Source organism: Dermochelys coriacea, chromosome 2 (genome assembly GCF_009764565.3).
Source record: "Dermochelys coriacea isolate rDerCor1 chromosome 2, rDerCor1.pri.v4, whole genome shotgun sequence".
In the NCBI taxonomy this organism is placed as follows: Eukaryota; Metazoa; Chordata; order Testudines; family Dermochelyidae; genus Dermochelys; species Dermochelys coriacea.
Genome location: NC_050069.1, coordinates 255,422,197 through 255,444,977, shown reverse-complemented (window position 1 = coordinate 255,444,977; position 22,781 = coordinate 255,422,197). Strand labels below are relative to the sequence as shown.

General features: G+C 40.2%; 1 protein-coding gene across 1 annotated transcript in view; it reads left to right on the top strand.

The window, feature by feature from the left end:
* ACTR3B (actin related protein 3B) overlaps positions 1–16,926 on the top strand; it is a 61,850-nt gene extending 44,924 nt beyond the window's left edge. Inside the window, 4 exon segments of the mRNA XM_043509659.1 lie at positions 14,561–14,683; positions 15,249–15,285; positions 15,288–15,322; positions 15,927–16,926. Of these exon segments, the coding sequence (XP_043365594.1) occupies positions 14,561–14,683; positions 15,249–15,285; positions 15,288–15,322; positions 15,927–16,061 (330 nt within the window). The 3' untranslated portion in view covers positions 16,062–16,926.
* The last annotated feature ends 5,855 nt before the right edge of the window (positions 16,927–22,781 follow it).

Here is a 22,781-nt window from a genome sequence, read left to right as displayed (position 1 = left end):
ACGTCAAGAATTATAACTTTCAAAAACCAGTTGGAGAACACTTCAATCTCTCTGGTCACTCAATCACAGACCTAAGAGTGGCTATCCTTCAACAAAGAAGCTTCAAAAACAGACTCCAACGAGAGACTGCTGAATTGGAATTAATTTGCAAACTGGATACAATTAACTTAGGCTTGAATAGAGACTGGGAATGGATGAGTCATTACACAAAGTAAAACTATTTCCCCATGGTATTTCTCCCTCCCACCCCACCCCCCACTGTTCCTCTGATATTCTTGTTAACTGCTGGAATTAGCCTACCTTGCTTGTCACCATGAAAGGTTTTCCTCCTTTCCCCCCCACCTGCTGCTGGTGATGGCTTATCTTAAGTGATCACTCTCCTTACAGTGTGTATGATAAACCCATTGTTTCATGTTCTCTGTGTGTGTGTATATAAATCTCTCCTCTGTTTTTTCCACCAAATGCATCCGATGACTTGAGCTGTAGCTCACGAAAGCTTATGCTCTAATAAATTTGTTAGTCTCTAAGGTGCCACAAGTACTCCTTTTCTTTTTGTATCTTAAGTATTTCTAGAATGCAACAGTAACTTAAAAGCTAAACACAGTAGTTTAGATTCCCTTAGGATGTCCCCTATGGACACTGTTAGTAGATCGCTCTTCTGTTGTTCTCTCTCTCTCCCATTCTGTTCCTCTTCCCTCTCACCGTTTTTCACTCATGACAGATTTTCCATTCTGGCTGAGAGATCTTTGGGTTTCCCTGCTGTGCTGCCCTTTCTCATTGTGCTGAACTTTCAGAAGGTAGAAATCCCGTGAATAACTGACAAGAGGTGCGTCTCCCACCTGGGCTCAGTCAGGGCAATGGGGGACAAGTCCACCTACCATTGGGAGCCTCCAAGTAAAAGTTAAGTTCAGATCTCCCCAAAAGATACAGCTTCCCTAGTTCTACTAACGGGTAGGTTCCAGACTTGTTACTCCACTCTTGTAATTTTTGCATTGTTGAACACCCATGATCTTTACCCTTTCCATTCCCCTGTTTTCACCCAATCTCTCCTTTTCTCTGTCCGTTATGTTAAATTATTTTGAAGTCAAAGTTGCTGTTGGTAAAAGTGGCTAAAGAGGGAGAGAGCCATAGCATGGAAAAGAATTTTACTTGGGCTTGATAGAGGAACATAAGTTTATCTGAGTCACTAGATAAGTAAAAAGAAAAGGAGTACTTGTGGCACCTTAGAGACTAACAAATTTATTAGAGCATAAGCTTTCGTGAGCTACAGCTCACTTCATCGGATGCATTTGGTGGAAAAAACAGAGGGGAGATTGATATAGTGTATATCAATCTCCCCTCTGTTTTTTCCACCAAATGCATCCGATGAAGTGAGCTGTAGCTCACGAAAGCTTATGCTCTAATAAATTTGTTATTCTCTAAGGTGCCACAAGTACTCCTTTTCTTTTTGCGAATACAGACTAACACGGCTGCTACTCTGAAACTAGATAAGTAGTAAGTGTACTTATCTTCAGTATTACAGGGAATAATACATACCCAGTATACAGCAGAGCTGAAAACCCACCTCCTCTTTTGATAGCTGTCTGGCTCTCTGTTGTCTATACAGGTAATAACATGGCTGTAGCAGATGTTAGTACTGGATGATCTTCAGTGTTGTCCTGAGATAACACTTTCAGATAAATAAAATGGTAATCTGAAGCCTTGAAACGGAAGCTTACCATGTCTCTTGGACACCAATGATTCCATAATATGATTAAATCTGAGTGTAGCGAAAGGAGCAGTAGTCAACCATCCCAGGCCCATGGTGCAATTCTGGATATAGTTACAGTAATTTTACAGATGCGCACAATGGTCTTATATAATTCTTAAAACTTCTCAATCTTTTTAAAAGAATATTTCTGTTGGTGACGGGTAGCTACAGAAAATTCACGGCATACTGTTGTTCTTGCCTATCTGATCTGCTTCATTTTTGCTCAATTAAAATTCCTCTGTAGTACCTTCTAAATTCTTTTGGTGGCTGCTGTAATCTCATTTGACCAGGAGGCTGGGATTGATTGCCTGCTCCTAAGATATGTGCCTGTGTTGGTCAGCAGGAGGGGCTCTAAGTGTAGTGCAGCTGGCGTTCCACCACTCATTTTTTTATTCCCTCCCATTCTCTCATCTCCTGAGAGCAAATGTGGGGGGGGAGGGGGGAAGGGAAGTGTTTAAAAAAAATGTTCAAGTTCTATGAGGGAGTTAGTACCACCTGTATCTAGAGATGACTATAAAAGGTCTTGAATAAATGTGTTTTAATATGATGAATTCAGATCTGGGTTTATGTAGTACTAATAACCCTCATAAGTCTTTTTAAAATAATGCATTACATTTTGGCTGGACAATTGTTGTGAAGTTGTCTGGAGAGCATTACTCACAAGTTGGACATATTTCACCCATAGTCATTGACAGTCTCAGGGTTTTTTATGGGAGGAATGGTGCTTATTGGCCAGAATTCTGAGAATATCAGTGGGGTTTTTTTTGTTTTTTTAAACTCTCATTCTGTCTTTAACTTCCACCTGAAAGTGCAACTGAGATGGTGTCACATTCCAGAGTGCAATCCAGGTGTTGTTTCACTACCTGCCCTGTAACCTTGGGTGCCTCACAATGCTATTGTAGCTCCCAACCTCCGCTGCTCACAAGCCGCATACCAATATGAATGTCTGTATATAGCTACTGCCCTGGTACAGCAAGTCTGATTCCAACAGCCTGTCAGCAATATTCCAGCCACACTCAAGCAAGGCTGCTGGAAGCTAACTACTTGCAGGTTGACCCCCAACACATCCCCAGTCCTGAATTTCCCCCCAAAACATGGTCTGCACTATCCAGCCCTCTCCTGAACAATTCAGGTATTAGAGGTCCATTACTCCTGTAAAAGATCAATATTCAACAGTTTGCTGCTTTAACTGGACTTACCAAACAGTTCAGTTTAAACACAACACTGGATTCATTTAGATTAAAAATAAAACAAGATTATTTAACTACCAAAAAAAGAGATTTTAAGTGAATTCAAGTATCATTAAAGTCAGAAACGGTTACAAGAAAAATAAAGATAAAATGCTTTCCAGTAGCTAAAACTTAACAAGCTAGTTTTGGTTCAAGGTTAAAAAAAAAAAATCCTTACCATAAGTTCCCAAATTCTCAGGCCAGGATCAAAAGGTCAGTTCCTTTGTCGTCTTAGGTGAGAGAGGGAGAGATGCCTTGGTGTGTTTTTACCCCTCATTTTTATGGTCCAGTCACCCTTTGAAGTGCACGCTTCTGAGGCTTATGCCTCAAAGCAAAGTTCATTCAAACAGTAATGAAGGTGACATAGAGTCTGGTGATGAAGGTGGCTCCATGCTCTTTCTGAAATACAGATGTGCATTGTCTCTTGCCATTTCTCCCTCTTGCTGTCTCCAGGACTCTGTTTACTACTTACATGTAAATGGAGGTAAACATACATTCCTTTGTTTAGGATAAACCCATTTAACAAATGCCTAGTCAGGGCTGTGTGGGTCTGAACATGTGCTAACATCATCGCACAGGGGGATTAATAATTTTACATATAATGTTGCTATGTACATTTCACCATGATATTATTGACCAGCAAGTTATTAGTTTTCAAATGATACCTCACAAGGCATATTTTGTACAAAGATTATTACAGGAGCATATAGGTTGCTTTCACTCACAAATGGGCAACTGTGATCTCTGCTCACTGTTTAAGGTCTCACTTGAAAAATAGAGTTTCAGACTGCAGTATCTCCCTGCTGCTGCACTATGGGATCAGCATTAGGTGTGAATCCGTGTTCTGTTATGAGACTTAAGCTCTAGCTCCCAGCTGAACTATCCTGACAGCTAACAGAGGTTCTGGTAGCACATCCTGCTTCTGAGCTAGAGTCATGTCTCTCCCTCAAGCTGTAAGATACTCTCCACAGTATGTGGCACATAGGTTTTCTACTTGTGCATATCTGTTGGAATGTGGAAGGTTAAGAACAATTATGGGTGGTGGTGAAAATTTTCCTCTGAAGTCTTCTAACATATGTCATTTTAAGCCTTTTCTGAAGGTTGCTTAAAAAATTGCACTGCATGATAGGTAGGTGGCACTGTCTGACCGTCATACTGTGGATGTTTTCAGGTCCAATAACCAAATATGGTGATTTGTGAATTACAAATGAGGATTTATTCTGCAGTGGTTCCCAACTCAACTGTCATCAGTTTTCTTTTCTGCATTTTTGGTTCTTCCGAAATGATATGAAGCTTTGGAAATGTTATCGAGAATCTTGCTTATCTGTGCTTCAGCAAATAAAAAATCCACAGTTTGCAGTTTAAGTGCAGAGCAGGGAGGCTGGCAGGAGGGGCCAGTGCTAGTGGTGATGCCATTAGGTTCATGTCACATCATCTCTTGGCACTGAGTTTTGACTACAGAAGTTAAGCAACTTATTTCTATCTTTCTTCCTGCTACACATCATGGGGCACGCCATCCTATCTGTGCTGTTGCCATAGTGCAGCCGCTGCAGGATCATTAAGGAGGAACCCTTCTCTTTCGTGGCAGCTCTTAAGAGAGCCCACATCACTTCTTTACTCTATGGCGTTCAGCCCACCTGTTGGGAGAGATTAAAGATGGCTGCTGCTCTCTCTGTGCTGAGGAGAAAAGATCTCCCCATAGCTCCAACCTCCGCTTTTTCTCATCCAGTGAGAAGTGATGTGCATTCCCCTAGCGGGCTGTCAAGTGTATGACTACATACTGCACATAGATGACTAAAAATGGTGGTGATGGACGCATGCTCCAAGTACAGTGTGTTCAGATGCTGCATAAAGTATCTTAGACTTGACTTACCCACACAGTCTGGGTCCTTTCAAGGCTTCTGCTTATGCCAAACTATGTGGTGGTTTTACAGTTCAGACAAATGTGGACTAGGATTGAGCAATGCCAATTTTAGTTTGATCAACTGGAATTTGACCCCTATCCATTGTTATGAAGAACTAGTACATGAATCAGTTGTGTCACCTAAACCTTTGCTGTTATAAATTATAAGTGACTGGGGACTATATTCAAAACAAATGATTGTCAGCTTTTACAAAAGGTAGTGTAAAAAGTAGGTTAAACGTTACATTATTATTGTTTGGGGTGAACTGAATTAATCTGAATGATCTTGGAATTTGCTAACAAATTGTTAAATTGATTCTGTGGTAATGTCTTAATTTATTTGGACATTTTATTCAAATATTCTACAGTCTGATTGGAGACTTACTAATGACATATAGTCTGGTTACAGGCTTGACATACTGTGTCTCTCTTAATCATTAAGAACAACAGCGGAGGTGACTTTCTTAAGGTATGTCTATAGTGCAGATGGAGGTGTCATTTCCAGCTTGGGTAGACATATCTGTGCTAGCAGGCTAAAGATAGAAGTGAAGCTGTGACTGCAGAGGCAGTAGGGCACGCTGGCTGCCCCGAGTGCAATCCCATCTGAAATCCCAGGTGCATACTCAGGGCAGCCCGCCGATGCTGCTACACTGCTGTTTTTAGTGTATTCATGCGGGTATGTCTACCTGAGCTGGAAGTTACACCCAAATGTTAAGTATGTACTGAAAATGTACTTTTAAGGGAATTTTAGTCCTGTTCGTTCAGGACTAAAAGTCAAGTTTAGTTCAGAAATACATTGTTGATTACAAGGCATCTTCCTGACATGCAGTGTAGTTGTAATAGGATTTTAATCAAATAATTAAAATATGGCTCCAGTTGTGACTCTATTTATTTACCTTTACCGCTAAATAGCTTGTTTTCCTGCATTGAAGTTTTGGGAGAGGAACCAGTCTAGTTGCTTTTATAGATTAATTAAAAGAATAAGCAAACAAATATGAAGTTAAAAAAATCACTATCTAATTTACTTCTGACTTCCCCAAACTAATGAAATATAACACAATGCAATGATCAAATTAAAGTTACAACTGAAATTCAATCAATAAATCAGTTTCAATTTATCCAGCTCACCAATACAAAGATTATTAAATCAGTTTATAAAGTTTACATAAAAATTACTTAAGTGCTTCCCAGGGAATTAAGGAAGAATTCCTTTCTTTTAATCTAATAAATTGGGCTAAGAGTCTACTAAAAGTAGAAGCACTACAGCAGCACAGCTACAGCTGTAGCATAAATGCTTCCCATGATTACAGAAGGGGCTTTTCAGTCTATATAGTTAATCCACTCCCTGAGAGATGGTAGCTAGGTTGACAGAAGAACTGTTCTATCAACCTAGCCGCATGGACACCGGGGTTAGGTCAATCTAACTACGGTGCCTAGGACATGAAATTTTTCACACCCTTGAGCAAAGTAACTAGGTCAATCTAATTTTTAAGTGTACACCAGGTCATAGAAGCTGGAATTCATGTGATTGGTCTTAGCTGAGAACTAGTTCTGGTGTTGTAAATAACTTGAGCTTGTTTCATATGCAAGGGGAGGTGGTCGGTTTCTTCTCTCTGTTAGTTGTAGACTTAAGGCTTGGCTTAGCTGATGGTCAGTCTTTCACTTCTCCTCCGGATGGCTGGTTCAGGTGTTGATGTGAGAGAATCCCCCCTTTCCTTCTGGATGGTTAGTCTTATATAGGGTTCAGTGTCCCCTTGCTCTCCCTAAGGGACCATCCTTTCCCACTTAGAGGTTCCAGTGTGTTGGCTGTAGCTCATCATGAACCAATAATTTGGTTTCTTGATCTAAGGTCATAGTAGAAGATTCCAATCTGAGGTGGACATTTTCTTGCAAAATTTGCTGCTGACCATGAGCAGATGTCTTCATTGTAAGCAGGACATGTGAGAGGCTGGTATGAGGAGCTGGCAAGGACTTCTGTCTAATGGAATAAGGCCCATTCTCACTTTGCTAAATATAATTAAAGGTTCGTTGTCAATTACCCTTTCACACACTTCCACTCATTCCTTATGACAGTAAGCATGACAGGGAAAAAGGGACTCTGAGAGGGGACCAAGTTCAGGATGAGTGCATGGCCTGCTCTAGTGCCCTTTCACCTAAACTTGGAGCTGCTTTAGCATTCCTTAATATAAACTTAATTTAGCATTTGACCAAATAAAGTTGCCCAAACCCAAACTGAAGTCTGGTCCATGTTCCCTACAGCAAGGTACTGTCTAATCTTTTGTCTGAGTATAATACTTGTGGATATAATTATCCCAATCATAATATTTGCTATTTGTATAGCACTTTATCTTAAAACTGCTTTACAAATATTAAACCCCATAATGTCTCTGAGAGGCTGGTAAGTATAGTCCCTTTTAACGGGGAACTGAGACAAATAAATTAATTGACTTGCTGAAGTCACACATGGCTTCAACTGATTTTTCCATTGTTGCCCAGCAATAAGTCGTCTTAGTGCATCAAATTTCTGTGATATGTTAAACCAGTTTTATTTCAGGTAATCAATAGGAAGGAGAGATCCATTTGATAAGCTTTTGAAAGTGAGAAGTTGAAACTCTCTGGTAAATATGAAAGGCAATGAAATCTGTTCAGCCTCGTACAACAAGGGCTGGGAGATGTCTCATCTGTACCATCTCTCAGACTTCAGTATCCCAGGGGGCGTTTGCTTAATATTAAAAGCAAGGGAAGCAAGTGTAAGGGAAGTCTTTCCTTCCTGCCAGTCACTTGAGAGCAGTGGTTTTCAAGCTGTGGTCCTCGGACCCTTCAGTGTGCACAGATTATGTCTAAGATTTCCAAAGGGATCCGTACCTCGATTCCAAATTTTGAAGGGCTCCACAAATGAAAAATACTGAAAACCACTGCTTTAGAGGGTAATGTGTTCTGTACGTGGAGGGGTGGAGTTAATTGTCCTTGTTTTCCCTGAAATGTGAACTCACATGGGCTCACTGTATTGTTCAGTCCATCCTGTATAGCTAGTCTTGCATAGATATGTTATCCGTCCATTAAGGAAAAGTACTTTTTAAAACCCGCTTTTTGTTTAGGGCTATCTTTTATTAAAATAAGGTCTTTTAATTGGATCTGTCTGGCTCCTGAGGGATATCATGACTGTCTGCAGTGGGTCCTGTGATCTGCTTAGGTTTCTTCTGATTCTGCAGATTCTGTACGTTCAAGCACAATATTTTAAAAATCTTGATTAAAAGAATCAGCTGGCTGAGAATAGCTGTTTAGACTTCACCTTTCCTGACGGGCTTCCTCTAGGAGGCTGAAGAATTCCAGGGCATGTCACTGTGGAGAAATGCTGAGGTTTTCAGTATGACCAATCTTTTTAACATGCTTCTTTTGCTCCAGTAGCGTTTGGAATGTAATGCTATCTGGTAAAATGTCCAAGACAATAGGGTTTGGGGTTTTTTTTATGTTTTTAGGAGGAGGGTGTTGGCAGTTTGCTTTGTCCTCTATTTCTAAATAGTTCTGATGCTTTGGTTGAATGACAAAAATGTATGCAGATTCCTTTTGCCTTGTGCACAAAAATGTTTTTGCTTTTGTTCTCCTGGGAGAAAACAGATCGCCTGAGTTCAGGCAATGTGTTGAAGACTAGATGTGAACACAGCTGTCTTCTGCTAAGGCTTTCTTAGGTTTGGCCCAGCACTGGCAGCAACACATTTAACAGAAGACTCTGAGAGACTAACTAATAGTCTATTAGCAAGTGACTGGGGACTATATTCAAAACAAATGATTGTCAGCTTTTACAAAAGGTAGTGTAAAAAGTAGGTTAAACGTTACATTATTATTGTTTGGGGTGAACTGAATTAATCTGAATGATCTTGGAATTTGCTAACAAATTGTTAAATTGATTCTGTGGTAATGTCTTAATTTATTTGGACATTTTATTCAAATATTCTACAGTCTGATTGGAGACTTACTAATGACATATAGTCTGGTTACAGGCTTGACATACTGTGTCTCTCTTAATCATTAAGAACAACAGCGGAGGTGACTTTCTTAAGGTATGTCTATAGTGCAGATGGAGGTGTCATTTCCAGCTTGGGTAGACATATCTGTGCTAGCAGGCTAAAGATAGAAGTGAAGCTGTGACTGCAGAGGCAGTAGGGCACGCTGGCTGCCCCGAGTGCAATCCCATCTGAAATCCCAGGTGCATACTCAGGGCAGCCCGCCGATGCTGCTACACTGCTGTTTTTAGTGTATTCATGCGGGTATGTCTACCTGAGCTGGAAGTTACACCCAAATGTTAAGTATGTACTGAAAATGTACTTTTAAGGGAATTTTAGTCCTGTTCGTTCAGGACTAAAAGTCAAGTTTAGTTCAGAAATACATTGTTGATTACAAGGCATCTTCCTGACATGCAGTGTAGTTGTAATAGGATTTTAATCAAATAATTAAAATATGGCTCCAGTTGTGACTCTATTTATTTACCTTTACCGCTAAATAGCTTGTTTTCCTGCATTGAAGTTTTGGGAGAGGAACCAGTCTAGTTGCTTTTATAGATTAATTAAAAGAATAAGCAAACAAATATGAAGTTAAAAAAATCACTATCTAATTTACTTCTGACTTCCCCAAACTAATGAAATATAACACAATGCAATGATCAAATTAAAGTTACAACTGAAATTCAATCAATAAATCAGTTTCAATTTATCCAGCTCACCAATACAAAGATTATTAAATCAGTTTATAAAGTTTACATAAAAATTACTTAAGTGCTTCCCAGGGAATTAAGGAAGAATTCCTTTCTTTTAATCTAATAAATTGGGCTAAGAGTCTACTAAAAGTAGAAGCACTACAGCAGCACAGCTACAGCTGTAGCATAAATGCTTCCCATGATTACAGAAGGGGCTTTTCAGTCTATATAGTTAATCCACTCCCTGAGAGATGGTAGCTAGGTTGACAGAAGAACTGTTCTATCAACCTAGCCGCATGGACACCGGGGTTAGGTCAATCTAACTACGGTGCCTAGGACATGAAATTTTTCACACCCTTGAGCAAAGTAACTAGGTCAATCTAATTTTTAAGTGTACACCAGGTCATAGAAGCTGGAATTCATGTGATTGGTCTTAGCTGAGAACTAGTTCTGGTGTTGTAAATAACTTGAGCTTGTTTCATATGCAAGGGGAGGTGGTCGGTTTCTTCTCTCTGTTAGTTGTAGACTTAAGGCTTGGCTTAGCTGATGGTCAGTCTTTCACTTCTCCTCCGGATGGCTGGTTCAGGTGTTGATGTGAGAGAATCCCCCCTTTCCTTCTGGATGGTTAGTCTTATATAGGGTTCAGTGTCCCCTTGCTCTCCCTAAGGGACCATCCTTTCCCACTTAGAGGTTCCAGTGTGTTGGCTGTAGCTCATCATGAACCAATAATTTGGTTTCTTGATCTAAGGTCATAGTAGAAGATTCCAATCTGAGGTGGACATTTTCTTGCAAAATTTGCTGCTGACCATGAGCAGATGTCTTCATTGTAAGCAGGACATGTGAGAGGCTGGTATGAGGAGCTGGCAAGGACTTCTGTCTAATGGAATAAGGCCCATTCTCACTTTGCTAAATATAATTAAAGGTTCGTTGTCAATTACCCTTTCACACACTTCCACTCATTCCTTATGACAGTAAGCATGACAGGGAAAAAGGGACTCTGAGAGGGGACCAAGTTCAGGATGAGTGCATGGCCTGCTCTAGTGCCCTTTCACCTAAACTTGGAGCTGCTTTAGCATTCCTTAATATAAACTTAATTTAGCATTTGACCAAATAAAGTTGCCCAAACCCAAACTGAAGTCTGGTCCATGTTCCCTACAGCAAGGTACTGTCTAATCTTTTGTCTGAGTATAATACTTGTGGATATAATTATCCCAATCATAATATTTGCTATTTGTATAGCACTTTATCTTAAAACTGCTTTACAAATATTAAACCCCATAATGTCTCTGAGAGGCTGGTAAGTATAGTCCCTTTTAACGGGGAACTGAGACAAATAAATTAATTGACTTGCTGAAGTCACACATGGCTTCAACTGATTTTTCCATTGTTGCCCAGCAATAAGTCGTCTTAGTGCATCAAATTTCTGTGATATGTTAAACCAGTTTTATTTCAGGTAATCAATAGGAAGGAGAGATCCATTTGATAAGCTTTTGAAAGTGAGAAGTTGAAACTCTCTGGTAAATATGAAAGGCAATGAAATCTGTTCAGCCTCGTACAACAAGGGCTGGGAGATGTCTCATCTGTACCATCTCTCAGACTTCAGTATCCCAGGGGGCGTTTGCTTAATATTAAAAGCAAGGGAAGCAAGTGTAAGGGAAGTCTTTCCTTCCTGCCAGTCACTTGAGAGCAGTGGTTTTCAAGCTGTGGTCCTCGGACCCTTCAGTGTGCACAGATTATGTCTAAGATTTCCAAAGGGATCCGTACCTCGATTCCAAATTTTGAAGGGCTCCACAAATGAAAAATACTGAAAACCACTGCTTTAGAGGGTAATGTGTTCTGTACGTGGAGGGGTGGAGTTAATTGTCCTTGTTTTCCCTGAAATGTGAACTCACATGGGCTCACTGTATTGTTCAGTCCATCCTGTATAGCTAGTCTTGCATAGATATGTTATCCGTCCATTAAGGAAAAGTACTTTTTAAAACCCGCTTTTTGTTTAGGGCTATCTTTTATTAAAATAAGGTCTTTTAATTGGATCTGTCTGGCTCCTGAGGGATATCATGACTGTCTGCAGTGGGTCCTGTGATCTGCTTAGGTTTCTTCTGATTCTGCAGATTCTGTACGTTCAAGCACAATATTTTAAAAATCTTGATTAAAAGAATCAGCTGGCTGAGAATAGCTGTTTAGACTTCACCTTTCCTGACGGGCTTCCTCTAGGAGGCTGAAGAATTCCAGGGCATGTCACTGTGGAGAAATGCTGAGGTTTTCAGTATGACCAATCTTTTTTAACATGCTTCTTTTGCTCCAGTAGCGTTTGGAATGTAATGCTATCTGGTAAAATGTCCAAGACAATAGGGTTTGGGGTTTTTTTTATGTTTTTAGGAGGAGGGTGTTGGCAGTTTGCTTTGTCCTCTATTTCTAAATAGTTCTGATGCTTTGGTTGAATGACAAAAATGTATGCAGATTCCTTTTGCCTTGTGCACAAAAATGTTTTTGCTTTTGTTCTCCTGGGAGAAAACAGATCGCCTGAGTTCAGGCAATGTGTTGAAGACTAGATGTGAACACAGCTGTCTTCTGCTAAGGCTTTCTTAGGTTTGGCCCAGCACTGGCAGCAACACATTTAACAGAAGACTCTGAGAGACTAACTAATAGTCTATTAGCAAGTGTGATCTAATGTTTAAAAAACAAAAACAAAAAAACCTTGGTATGGCAAATGCACCATTAAAGGAATACTCAGGATCTGCAACAAATTTGATCTGACTTGTCCAGATATCAGTTGTGATGATTCACTGTTTTCCCAGCATGTTTTAATGCCGCTGATGTTCTTCATGTACAACAGTGTTTACAGTCATTTAGAAATATTTTCTGTGTTCTGTTATAGCATATCCAAATTGGAAGTACCTTCTGAACAATGTGTAATTTGCCACCTTAAAAAGTTTGCTGTAATAGCAACAGTAGCAGTGGGAGGATATTAGGTTTGTAGTTAGTTTGCACACTTCTTTTCTAGAAAGACCATTTTAAATCATACACTCTATAAGACTCGTACATATCTCCTCTTTTTTTTTTAGTTCTAGCAATGTAGCTCTCACTTCATCCAATAAATCTACTGTTTAACTTGCTTAAATCCTGAACAGAATTATCACTGTACCTCTTTATGCTATATTCCAAGCAATACATTTTGATGGCATCTTCTTAATTGCCATTTCATCAAATAATTTCCAGTGGGCCTTTTCTATTTTTTTTTAAACTCCTAACAGTTTTCCTTTTGGATATTGAACATACAGCTAGTAACCCATCTGGACATAGAGAAGACCTTGTTTTATTTTTCTGCACTTCATGTTAGTATTTGCAGCTGCTCTGGTTTTGACAGCAGATTCAAGCTTTTTTTTTTCCTTTTCTTTTTTGTTTTAAACTCTTTAATTTTTTTTTTTTTTTTTTGCAAGGGCCTCTTCTCCAGAGCATTCTTTTTTTGCTTGTTATTAAATGTAATCTGAATGAACCCCAAGTGACACTTTTTCTGTCAACAGGACTTTATGACAGATGCCCAGATTATCATCATAAACAAAGAAGCAAGCTGTTCTCTTATTTTACAAGGCAAAACAAGGTTTTCTTGCTATCCATTATTAAAATAACCCCAAGCAGTTAATTCTGCATCCTTCAAGATGAATGTTTATTACAGATGTCATGGACTCCAGGACTTTCTTTATTTAAAAAAAAAAATCTACATGGAGACTGGATAGTTCAAAGGATTGGTACGGGGGTCTTTCACTTCTGGTTCAGTGGCTGAATTCCAGTCCAGGTCTGTAGCGTCAAAAAACTGTTAGCATCTGATAGAAGCTTGGTCTGCGTGAAATGAGCGCCTGGTCACATTTAGTTAAATTCCTAGTAGGTGTGGTCTGCACCACAGAAACGATTGCAGTAAGTACTAATTGGTACCTTGGTTTGCAATTGCAGCAGATTGAACGGACACAGACTGAGTTTCTTTCTGACCCTTATGGAGCATGTCTTCAATCAGGGATTAGACCCCTTGTAATGGTGCTTGCTGTGCCACTGCTTGTGCTGTGTTAGATACACAGGATTTAAGTTTCCAGGGTCCTGTTTGTCATCTTCCAAAGCACTGAAACAATTTCATTAATTCTCAGAGTTGCAGGACAGTAAGTGAATGTACATGTGATTTTTAAATGTCCTGTATTTAGTGTCTTAACACAATCCATTGGAGTGCACAGGACCAGACTAGTGGGCTTTCAATAGGGCCCTGAACTCCTAGGGTAGTACAAGACAATGAGGTTAGAGGAGGACACCCTCTGAAGTAAGACACTTAAAGAAAAGAGAAGTCTGGGATACTGTACCTTTCTCTGTTATAGAATTGTTTGTTGGCCCTGTACCTCTGAAATCATGAAGTGGCACAAAACTCAACAGTAACTGTATTTGGAGGGCTGGGTCTGAAAAGGTCAATTGGTTAATGAACTATGTAACTTGTCGTTCTGATTTCCCAAAACATATCATGACAAACCTAAAGCTTTATTTGACACCAAGAATAAAACTCCCTATTTGGAGCATCTCCAGTAACTTTGCTGATGATGCAGTATAGAATACATGCGCTTTTATTTATGCAGCTATATTGCTTCTGCATGAGAGTAATAAAACTTTAAAAACATACTAAGGAGAAGTGGCTACCACTAAGCAGATACGTGGAGCACCAACATGCCATTTTAATGGCTGTTTTTCTCTTTTTAATCACATACTCATCTTCAAACCCTGAAATGTAGCTCAAAGCTGGTATTTTTAACATTTTTGTCAAGCATAAAGTGAAATGTAAAGAAATCAGTTCAGTAAAATTAACTTGCCTACAAGTAAGTCAGAGTTGCGGGCCTACTTTGAAAACGAGGTGGTGGGGTATTTTGTATATTTTGACAACGTCGGAACAGTTCTTGTTGGGAAATTGACTTTTGCATGTAAAGGAAGAGTTTCTTGTCTTTGTCTTGTAGAATGTGATTCTTTCAGGAGGATCCACAATGTTCAGGGATTTTGGACGTTGACTACAGAGAGACTTGAAAAGAATAGTGGATGCAAGATTGAAATTTAGCGAAGAACTCGGTAGTCTGATAAAGGTAAACAAGAATTTCAAATATATCCGTTACATAAGTGAGTGAAATGAATGTGAATGCTTTAAAGCAACTATTGCGTTAATTAATAGGAGATTCCACTTCTGCATAAGAACCTGGGGAGCGTGGGACATATGAGGTTATCCAGATATGGACGTCAGCTGTGTCTGCACCACATTAATAAAATTACGTTGCATGTACCGTTAAAACAGGTGGACGTAAGTTAGCAAGCAGTATCAAGGGACCCTTCTCTCAATGACAATGGAAACTAGGTGCAGAGTGATAATAGACCTTAATCTCTAGTGGGGAAGACTGTGTCCATTGCAATGCCCTTCAGCGTATGGTATAACTCAGGGCATGGAACTTCATTAACAAGTCCTGAGGCAGTGCTGAGACTTGTTTTCCTGAAGGAAGGTGTGATTGTGTGCTCTGCATTGTGTGTGGGTAGAGGAACACAGGGGAACTTCCAGCCCTGGGTAAAGATGTGTGCCTCTCTCATTCAGAGAAGACACCCTTGCCAGCAAAATGAAATTTATATGACTCACTAATTTTGAACCATTTTACTTTCTAGCCCAAACTGGTTGAAGTTCAAGTGATAACACACCATATGTAGCGCAGTTTGGAAGTTCCATGCTTGCTTCAACAGTATGTCTTTATAAAAATCTTTCTGAATTGTCCTGCCTATGCATTCTTTCTGCCATTGGACATGTTTGATATGCATACCCAGTTTAAAATGCTTTCACTTTTGCCATCCAAAATGGTACATGCTATACTGAAACTTACTGGAATCCTTACACAGTTTTTAATTGGGGAAAAAAACCCATTGAACCAATGAGTTTTATCTAATTAAGGACTTCAAAATTTGACCCACTTTTGAACTATCCTGTATTTGACATCTATAACATGGGATCATCCGGATTCCATAAATCAGTGCTTAAGAATTGCAAAGACTCTTAGGATTGGGCCTTGAATCCCATCTTATTAATCGTAAGAGAAACAAATGCAAGAAAATTGGGCACAATTAATACTGATTTCACTAGACCCTTCTCCAGACAGATTTCCACCCATTATCTTTCATTTGATTCCCCGAAGAGTTCCTAGCTTGCCCTGCTCCTAAAGGGACAGCACCCTATCTCAGCACTGTAATCCAGAAAAAATACTGTTATGTAGATGATCCTTTACTGGTGCACAGATTTATTGACCGGTTTCTGCAATTTTATGTTCTTGATTTATTTTTGTTTTTTCTCAGAATTTTTCCAAGTATGTCACACCAAGAAGGACTATGAAGAATATGGCTATAGTATTTGTCATCATAATCCTGTCTTTGGAGTCATGTCATAACACTTGTCTAATGGAAGTCGTGGGTCAGATATCTTGCTGGTGAAGAAAATCTTCTGAAATGGAAGAAGGCAGCAGTTACTGTAAATACTGAAGCAAGATGTGGACGTTCATCTCTTGGAGCGTTTGGCTCTCATAGTGCACTAAACACTACATACGTCCCAGAACCATTTCAGCGAAAGCCATTTATGTGCCAACTACCTTTATAGCCTATCCCTCTCCCTTCCTAAATGTGAGATTCTAGGTAATAGGTAAGTCTCCATTTAGGAGAATGTGCAAAACACTACTGGAGTCAGTCTAGAAGTTTACAACATTGTCTTACTGCCTCTGGAAAGGAAAGGATTTAAGCCTTTCCCACTTAGGCCCTGATCCTGCAATCCAACCTCAATGGATAGATTGCTGTGCCTGTGTGGAGTCCCATTGACTTCAGTGGGACTCTGCATGAGTACAAGTGTCCACCTGCACAGATTACATTGCAGGATTGGGGCTTTCCTTTGAGCATAATATGTTCTAAACTTGGAATACAAATGTATGTTTCACATCATTTTCAGTTTTATTATTTTCCGAGGGTGAAATGACAAGTTCTAAGCACAAACAGCTATTAGTGGCAGGAAGTGATGTTACAAGTTTCCAATTGTGAGGCATGTACTGGAATTGTACTTGTGCGTCTTGTTGGCAAAACAAAACTTTTTTTTTTTGCCACGTGCTAGAAAATGGTATTTTGTTTGAGTGACATGAACTTTAAGCAATTTACTGTATTGTTTGAGATTTATTACAGTGTCTATATTATTTTTTGGTATGGCTGAATTTTCTGAAGCTATTTTATAGACAATGAAATTTTGTTTTGGTGTTGTGAGTGGTGTATAAAATGCTGCCTTACACCAATGAAATAAAAGCTGTTAACGTCTTTACAAATACTGTTGTAGTTTGATTTATAAATTCCTTTACCTCCGTTTTATGTTTGCCAGAGATGTGTTTTTAATTCCCAGGACAGCTTTCCATATGTTTATCAATGTATATGATGCATCTATTGCAAACTCCAGGTGCAGGTACATAATTATTTAAATCACTTACATTAAAACAGATCTAGAATGACAACGAAGTATCGACTTAGGGTCTCAGAGAACTTGGCAAAAAACTCCCATTCCACCCAGTTCAGGTCACCTCCTTAAGCAAAAGCCTGAGTAAATGGAAAGCCTGGGAACCAGGACTTGAATGTCCATGAATATGAACTGTCAAAAATTCAGAGGAAATTAATTCTGAAATCAGAGACCCTCCATTGAGAATGCCCTGCTTCCATGTGAATTCTAAAGCTTGTTAGTAAAGTTTCTTCAGCTGGTCTCTACTGAGGTGGAAGGTGAGGATAGAGGTGGACACTTAATCCTAGTTAGGAGCTCCAATATGATGGTGTGAGCCTAAACATAAAATGTAGGATTTCATAGAACAAAACCAGTGTTGACAGTTAAAGTATAGAGACCATTAATTAATGCTAGACATTAGCTATGTGATTTTTTTTAACAAGTCTTTTTAAAATTAATACAGAAGCATTGTAAGAGTTCAGCCTGGATTAAACTGGATATTTTTGCCTTTCAACAGGATGTAAAATCCCACAAAATGCTAGTTATTTTGGAACCTCATAGCCAGGGCAATGACCAACTCCAGTTGGTATTAAGACAAAGCTACATGGTACTCAAACTCAAGGGCAAAATAATTACGAAATATATCTGGTGACGTGAGCAAGTTTATTCTTTATTTTGTGTGTGTGAACTTAGTGCTTATGAAAAGAAACAGTTCACCATCCTGGAGATGGAAGGTTCCTAACCACAGAAAGAAGACAAAGAACAGTCATGGTGCAAACTCACAAACACTGCTCCTGCCAAATGTGTTTCAGCTCTGAACTAGAGAAGAATCTCCTTTAGGCATGACAAATTGGTTCTGTTTCCAGGCTCATTTCAGTTCTTTGTGTATCAGAGACTAACAGACACAAGTTGCAGTGTGGGCTAGTGGGTTTGGGACTTGAGCCTTGCATTCTATCTCTCACTGTGCCGCTAGCTTGCTGGGTGACCTCAGGCAAGTCCATTTAATCTCTCTGGGCCTCAGTTGGTGGTAATGATATTGACATCCTTTGTAAAGCACTTTGAGCCCTACTGATTCGAAGTAATATACAAGAGCTAGGTGTTAGTGTTTAAATCAACCTGAATTGCTGTCAGAAGTTAGAGCTGTGTAGAGCAGACTTAACTTCTGTTGCTGAGAGAGAGAGGGAGCTTATCTCTCACCAACAGAAGTTGGTCCAATAAATATTACCTCACCCACCTCTCTAATATCCTGGGATTGACATGGCTACAGCAACACTGCATACTTCACAGGTCTAATGGGTGCATATTTTGATGGTGGGTTATAATGTGGTCATTTGACTATGAGTTAGGAATTGAGACCACCAGCCTATTTCACATGAGTTACCAAAGAGTTATCAGCTAATGATTTTTAGTTTAGTCCAGCTCAGGCTGGATTTGAGCCAGCACGCTGAAGGCGGAAGGCAGCATCTCCCATTACCAGTCCCCTGAGCCTTCTCCTTTTCCAGTAGTAAGTGTTTAATAGCACTGAAGGTTTTTACGAGCCTAACGAATAGTGTGCATATGTTCACCGTGGTACTGTCAATTAAATACAATTAGTGAAGCCTTGATGTGACCTGAAGTACTAATCTTTCTGTAAATAATGCATTCTTTATGATTGCTGTGTTCTCTCTCATTTGGAAAAAATATGGTTGTGCCAAACTTGAAGCTGAGATGGATCATGTGACAAGCTTCTTTAAACCCACTAGTGATAGCAAGCAGGAATAGATCACCTCCTGCTTAATTGAAGAGCATTACATAATGTTAAAAATTATGTGCAGCAATGGTGAAATAGTTATGGTAAATGGAGGCTCTGAGGTAAAATTGTGTAGTACAGTTATAGCTAGTTATGTCAGTCTTGAATAGCCAGATTTTTGTAATAGTAATTTTAAATGGGGAAAGGGAAATGGTCAGGAGAAAAACTGCCACCTGGGGTATTTGCATGATTTTAAAAGGTTTTAAGTTTCCATACAGAATGCTTGTGACATTTGAGAGGTTCAAACTCTAACACAATCCTTGTAGATGGACAATTTGTTGGTTCTGTGGTCTGTTTTAGTCAGTGTTTCAACTCTGACAGTTCTGCCAAGGATTCAGGGCCTAATCAAAAGACAATGGAAAAACTTTCATTTTTAAGATCTGGTGGCTAGCATGTGAGTCTGCAGGGCTCTGGGTGACTGATGCTTCCACACCACCAGCTGGTAGCTCTGGCAGAGCTGCAATCCTTTGTAAACCCTGGAAAACTAAGCACCACAGGATGTGCTGCCCACAGAAGACCCAAATAGCAACACTTCCTGTGACCTCCAGTTGGTCCACATGCACTATTTAGGCATGGAGGGAAATCCAGGAAACTCTGTGCAACAAGCCAGATCCCCTGCTGATCCCCTGTTCCTTTTCTGGTGCCTGACTCCAGCTCTGACTTGTAGGCCTGACTGCCCAGGCCTGGGTTCCTGCCACTCGTAGGCTTTGAATCAGGCCTGTGATGGCCTTGAGCAAATCCCTGTTGTTGTCTTGTGTGTTTCACTCTGCCTTCAACATGCTATGTGACTTTGGATAAGTCTCTTCATCTCTATGCCTCCATTTCCCCTCCCACTCTTTTGTCTGGTACAACGGGGTTTGGGGTTTAAATAGTAGAAATGGGTATGCATGAGGTGCTTCACTTATAAAGAACAACAGGGAGCTGCAGAGGTGGGAGAGACAACTAGAGTGAAGCTGGAGTGACAGACTCCAGCAGGGAACCTTGAGGTATCAGGTGGGATTGAGAAAGATGAAGGAGAGTGCTGGGAGTGAGTAGGCACCAGCAGGGAACTCTGACTCTAGGCAGGGAAGGCCTGGAAGGGAGAGACTGGGAGGGTGGACGTGAGTACTTTATTTTGGGAATGATTTTAATTGTTTTAATCTAGCCCCAAGAAGGCGCATTACTGAACAAAGTAAGAGTTGTCCTGCTGGTTTATTGAAAAGAGGGGAAACTGAGGCTGGGGGCCATTTGCAGAGCCACCCTACAGCCATGAGGGGGCATTGACCCGTTACATCTGGTCTATTTAGAAGGTTAGATCTTTAGGCACAGGAACTGTCTTACTATGTACTTATACTATACCCAGCACAATGGGTCTCTGATTTTGTTTGGGGCCTCTGCTGTAGCGCAATAATAGTAGAGTAATATGTCATGGAGCAGGCACTAGTGTAGTGAGGTTTGTGGGAGGAGACAGGGTAATACAGAAACGTTCAAATCACTGCAGCACATGTGGAAAGTGCGACTCTGCAAAGACAAGTGGCTTATGTTGCTTCTACTTCAAAATGACTCCAGGAAATGCTTTCAAAACGTACAGTAGCCTTAATGGGCAGCAGGTTTAAAACAAATAAAAGGAAGTTCTTCTTCACTCAGCGCACAGTTAATCTGTGGAACTCCTTGTCTGAGGAGGTTGTGAAGGCTAGGATAATAACAGGGTTTAAAAGAGAAATGGATAAATTCATGAAGGTTAAGTCCATTAATAGCTATTAGCGAGGATGGGTAAGGAATGGTGTCCCTAGCCTCTGTTTGTCGGAGGGTGGAGATGGATGGCAGGAGAGAGATCACTAGATCATTACCTGTTAGGTTCGCTCCCTCTGGGGCACCTGGCATTGGCCACTATTGGTAGACAGGATACTGGACTGGATGGACCTTTGGTCTGACCCAGTATGGCCATTCTTATGTTCTTATGTCTACACTTATAGCAGTGCTTGGGTTACGTGTAGCTACACGTGAGAGTGAAAGGCTCTAGCAGCTCCCTAATGGGGGAGCCTTTTACTGTGGCAGGAAAAAGTGCGGTCAGCAGGACATTCCACTGCTAAAGTTAGTATAGATGGGGGAGGCACTGCGTGGGCACGTAGAGAGCTGTGTAGCATAAATACCTTAAAGTTCAGGTGTGTAGTGCACTCTACTTGCCTAAGTTACGCCTCACCGCCTATACTGCTGTTTATACCTGCATTGCCGGGTGTGCAGTGTCTACTGCGCACGCTGCTGTCAGTGTACATGTACTTAGGGGCTTGTTTTGGTTTTCACAGCTTTATTCTAGCTTAGTGCAAGTCCAATATTTTTGGATGACAATTTACTATCGTTTTTGTCGGTAGTTTAAAAATGACTCTTATAAAATGCAGCTTATTCTCATACAGGTAAAGCATGTTTTGAGACAGCAGATTTGACAAACTGCAGGAAATGCCAGATCCTCCAATAGCAGCAATGATATATATTATGTTGCATTCAGGACATAACTAATGCCATACAGTAGGAAGTGAGTTTTAATAATCTGCACTGACTTCTGGCATGTTATTGTGTGAGAGGAGAAAACTCCACCATCCACCAGTACACAGACTGTATTTTAAAAGGCCAGTTATGTCTTGCAGCATTCTTCCAGTCAGATGAATGTCTTCTGGTTGAGTCTAAGAACCTACATACGTTGCCTTCAGTTATTGTAAAAGTAAAAGAGAAGATAAATCAAAACATATTGCCTCTCATACAAACAAAACTGAGCAGAATTGGGGGAGGGGTATGATTTGTGCAGTGCTCAAATGATATTGTAAGTTTTATCATTGCACTAAGTATAGGAGTGCAAGCTGGATTTTTTTTGTGTTGTGTGGGATACAGGGTTAATGATCTGACAAGTATTCATAAATAAGAAAATGGAAAATCTCCCATATATTGCAAAGGGTGAAAGAAATTCTTTCTTTTCAACTGATCTTTTTCGACACTTAGGACAAATTCAAGTGGTGGTAATGTTAAATGTGATCAGTGACATTTAACCTTTCTGTCTGTGTAAACGGGAGGAGAGAAGGAACTAATTTGGACCCTAAAAGCAATGTTTCAACATCACACCGCTTTGTGATGAGTGATGACTTATTGGTGGGATAGTCTCTTGGCGTTGCAATGTTGAGATGTCTCTGAGAAGACCATGTTGTGCTTCTCCACAACAACTTTTAATAAAAAAGTGACTCTCCAGCCAGGGAAACTATACTTTGATAAACAAACTGATGGTGCAATTTTTAAAACTGGAAGGTGAGATTCAACCCTGGTATAATCCTTAGTGTCTGCTTTGGTGTGTCATTGGTTCCCCACTACCTTAGGGGACAACAGCAAAATGGCAGCTACTTTTATAAAGGGGAAAAGTCCACACAGGTGTGAATGGGTGGCTGGTTTTTATATGGATTATGGATATTGGCTTTTTTTCCCCGCCAGACCCATATGCTACCCTAATCTCAATTCACATGGTGATTTATAGCTTTGTACAAGAGATTGAGACTTGTGACACCCATGCCGAGGACCAGCATGAGGCCTATGCAATGCAGAAGCCCAACCGATAGGGCTTCAGTGGGAGTGAAAAGAGGTGCATAATAGACTTTGTTGTCTTTCTGCACAGAAGTGGATTTCACCCTGTGTGAATAGTCTGCAGTAACCTTGTATGAAAGGTTTCCCAGAAAGATACTGGACTGTGCCCAAATCTCTCTCTCTGTAGAACATGCTGTACTCTTTTATTTACACACATGGCATAAGCTTTGTCAGCCTCAGTTTACTGTGCTAAAAGTGGGAGGATGTTGACAATAGCGTGGAGAATATAAATTACAGATATGGCTGCACTCTAATCTGCAGGGGCCTCAGGGTAAATGCTCGGTTGCAGTTTTAT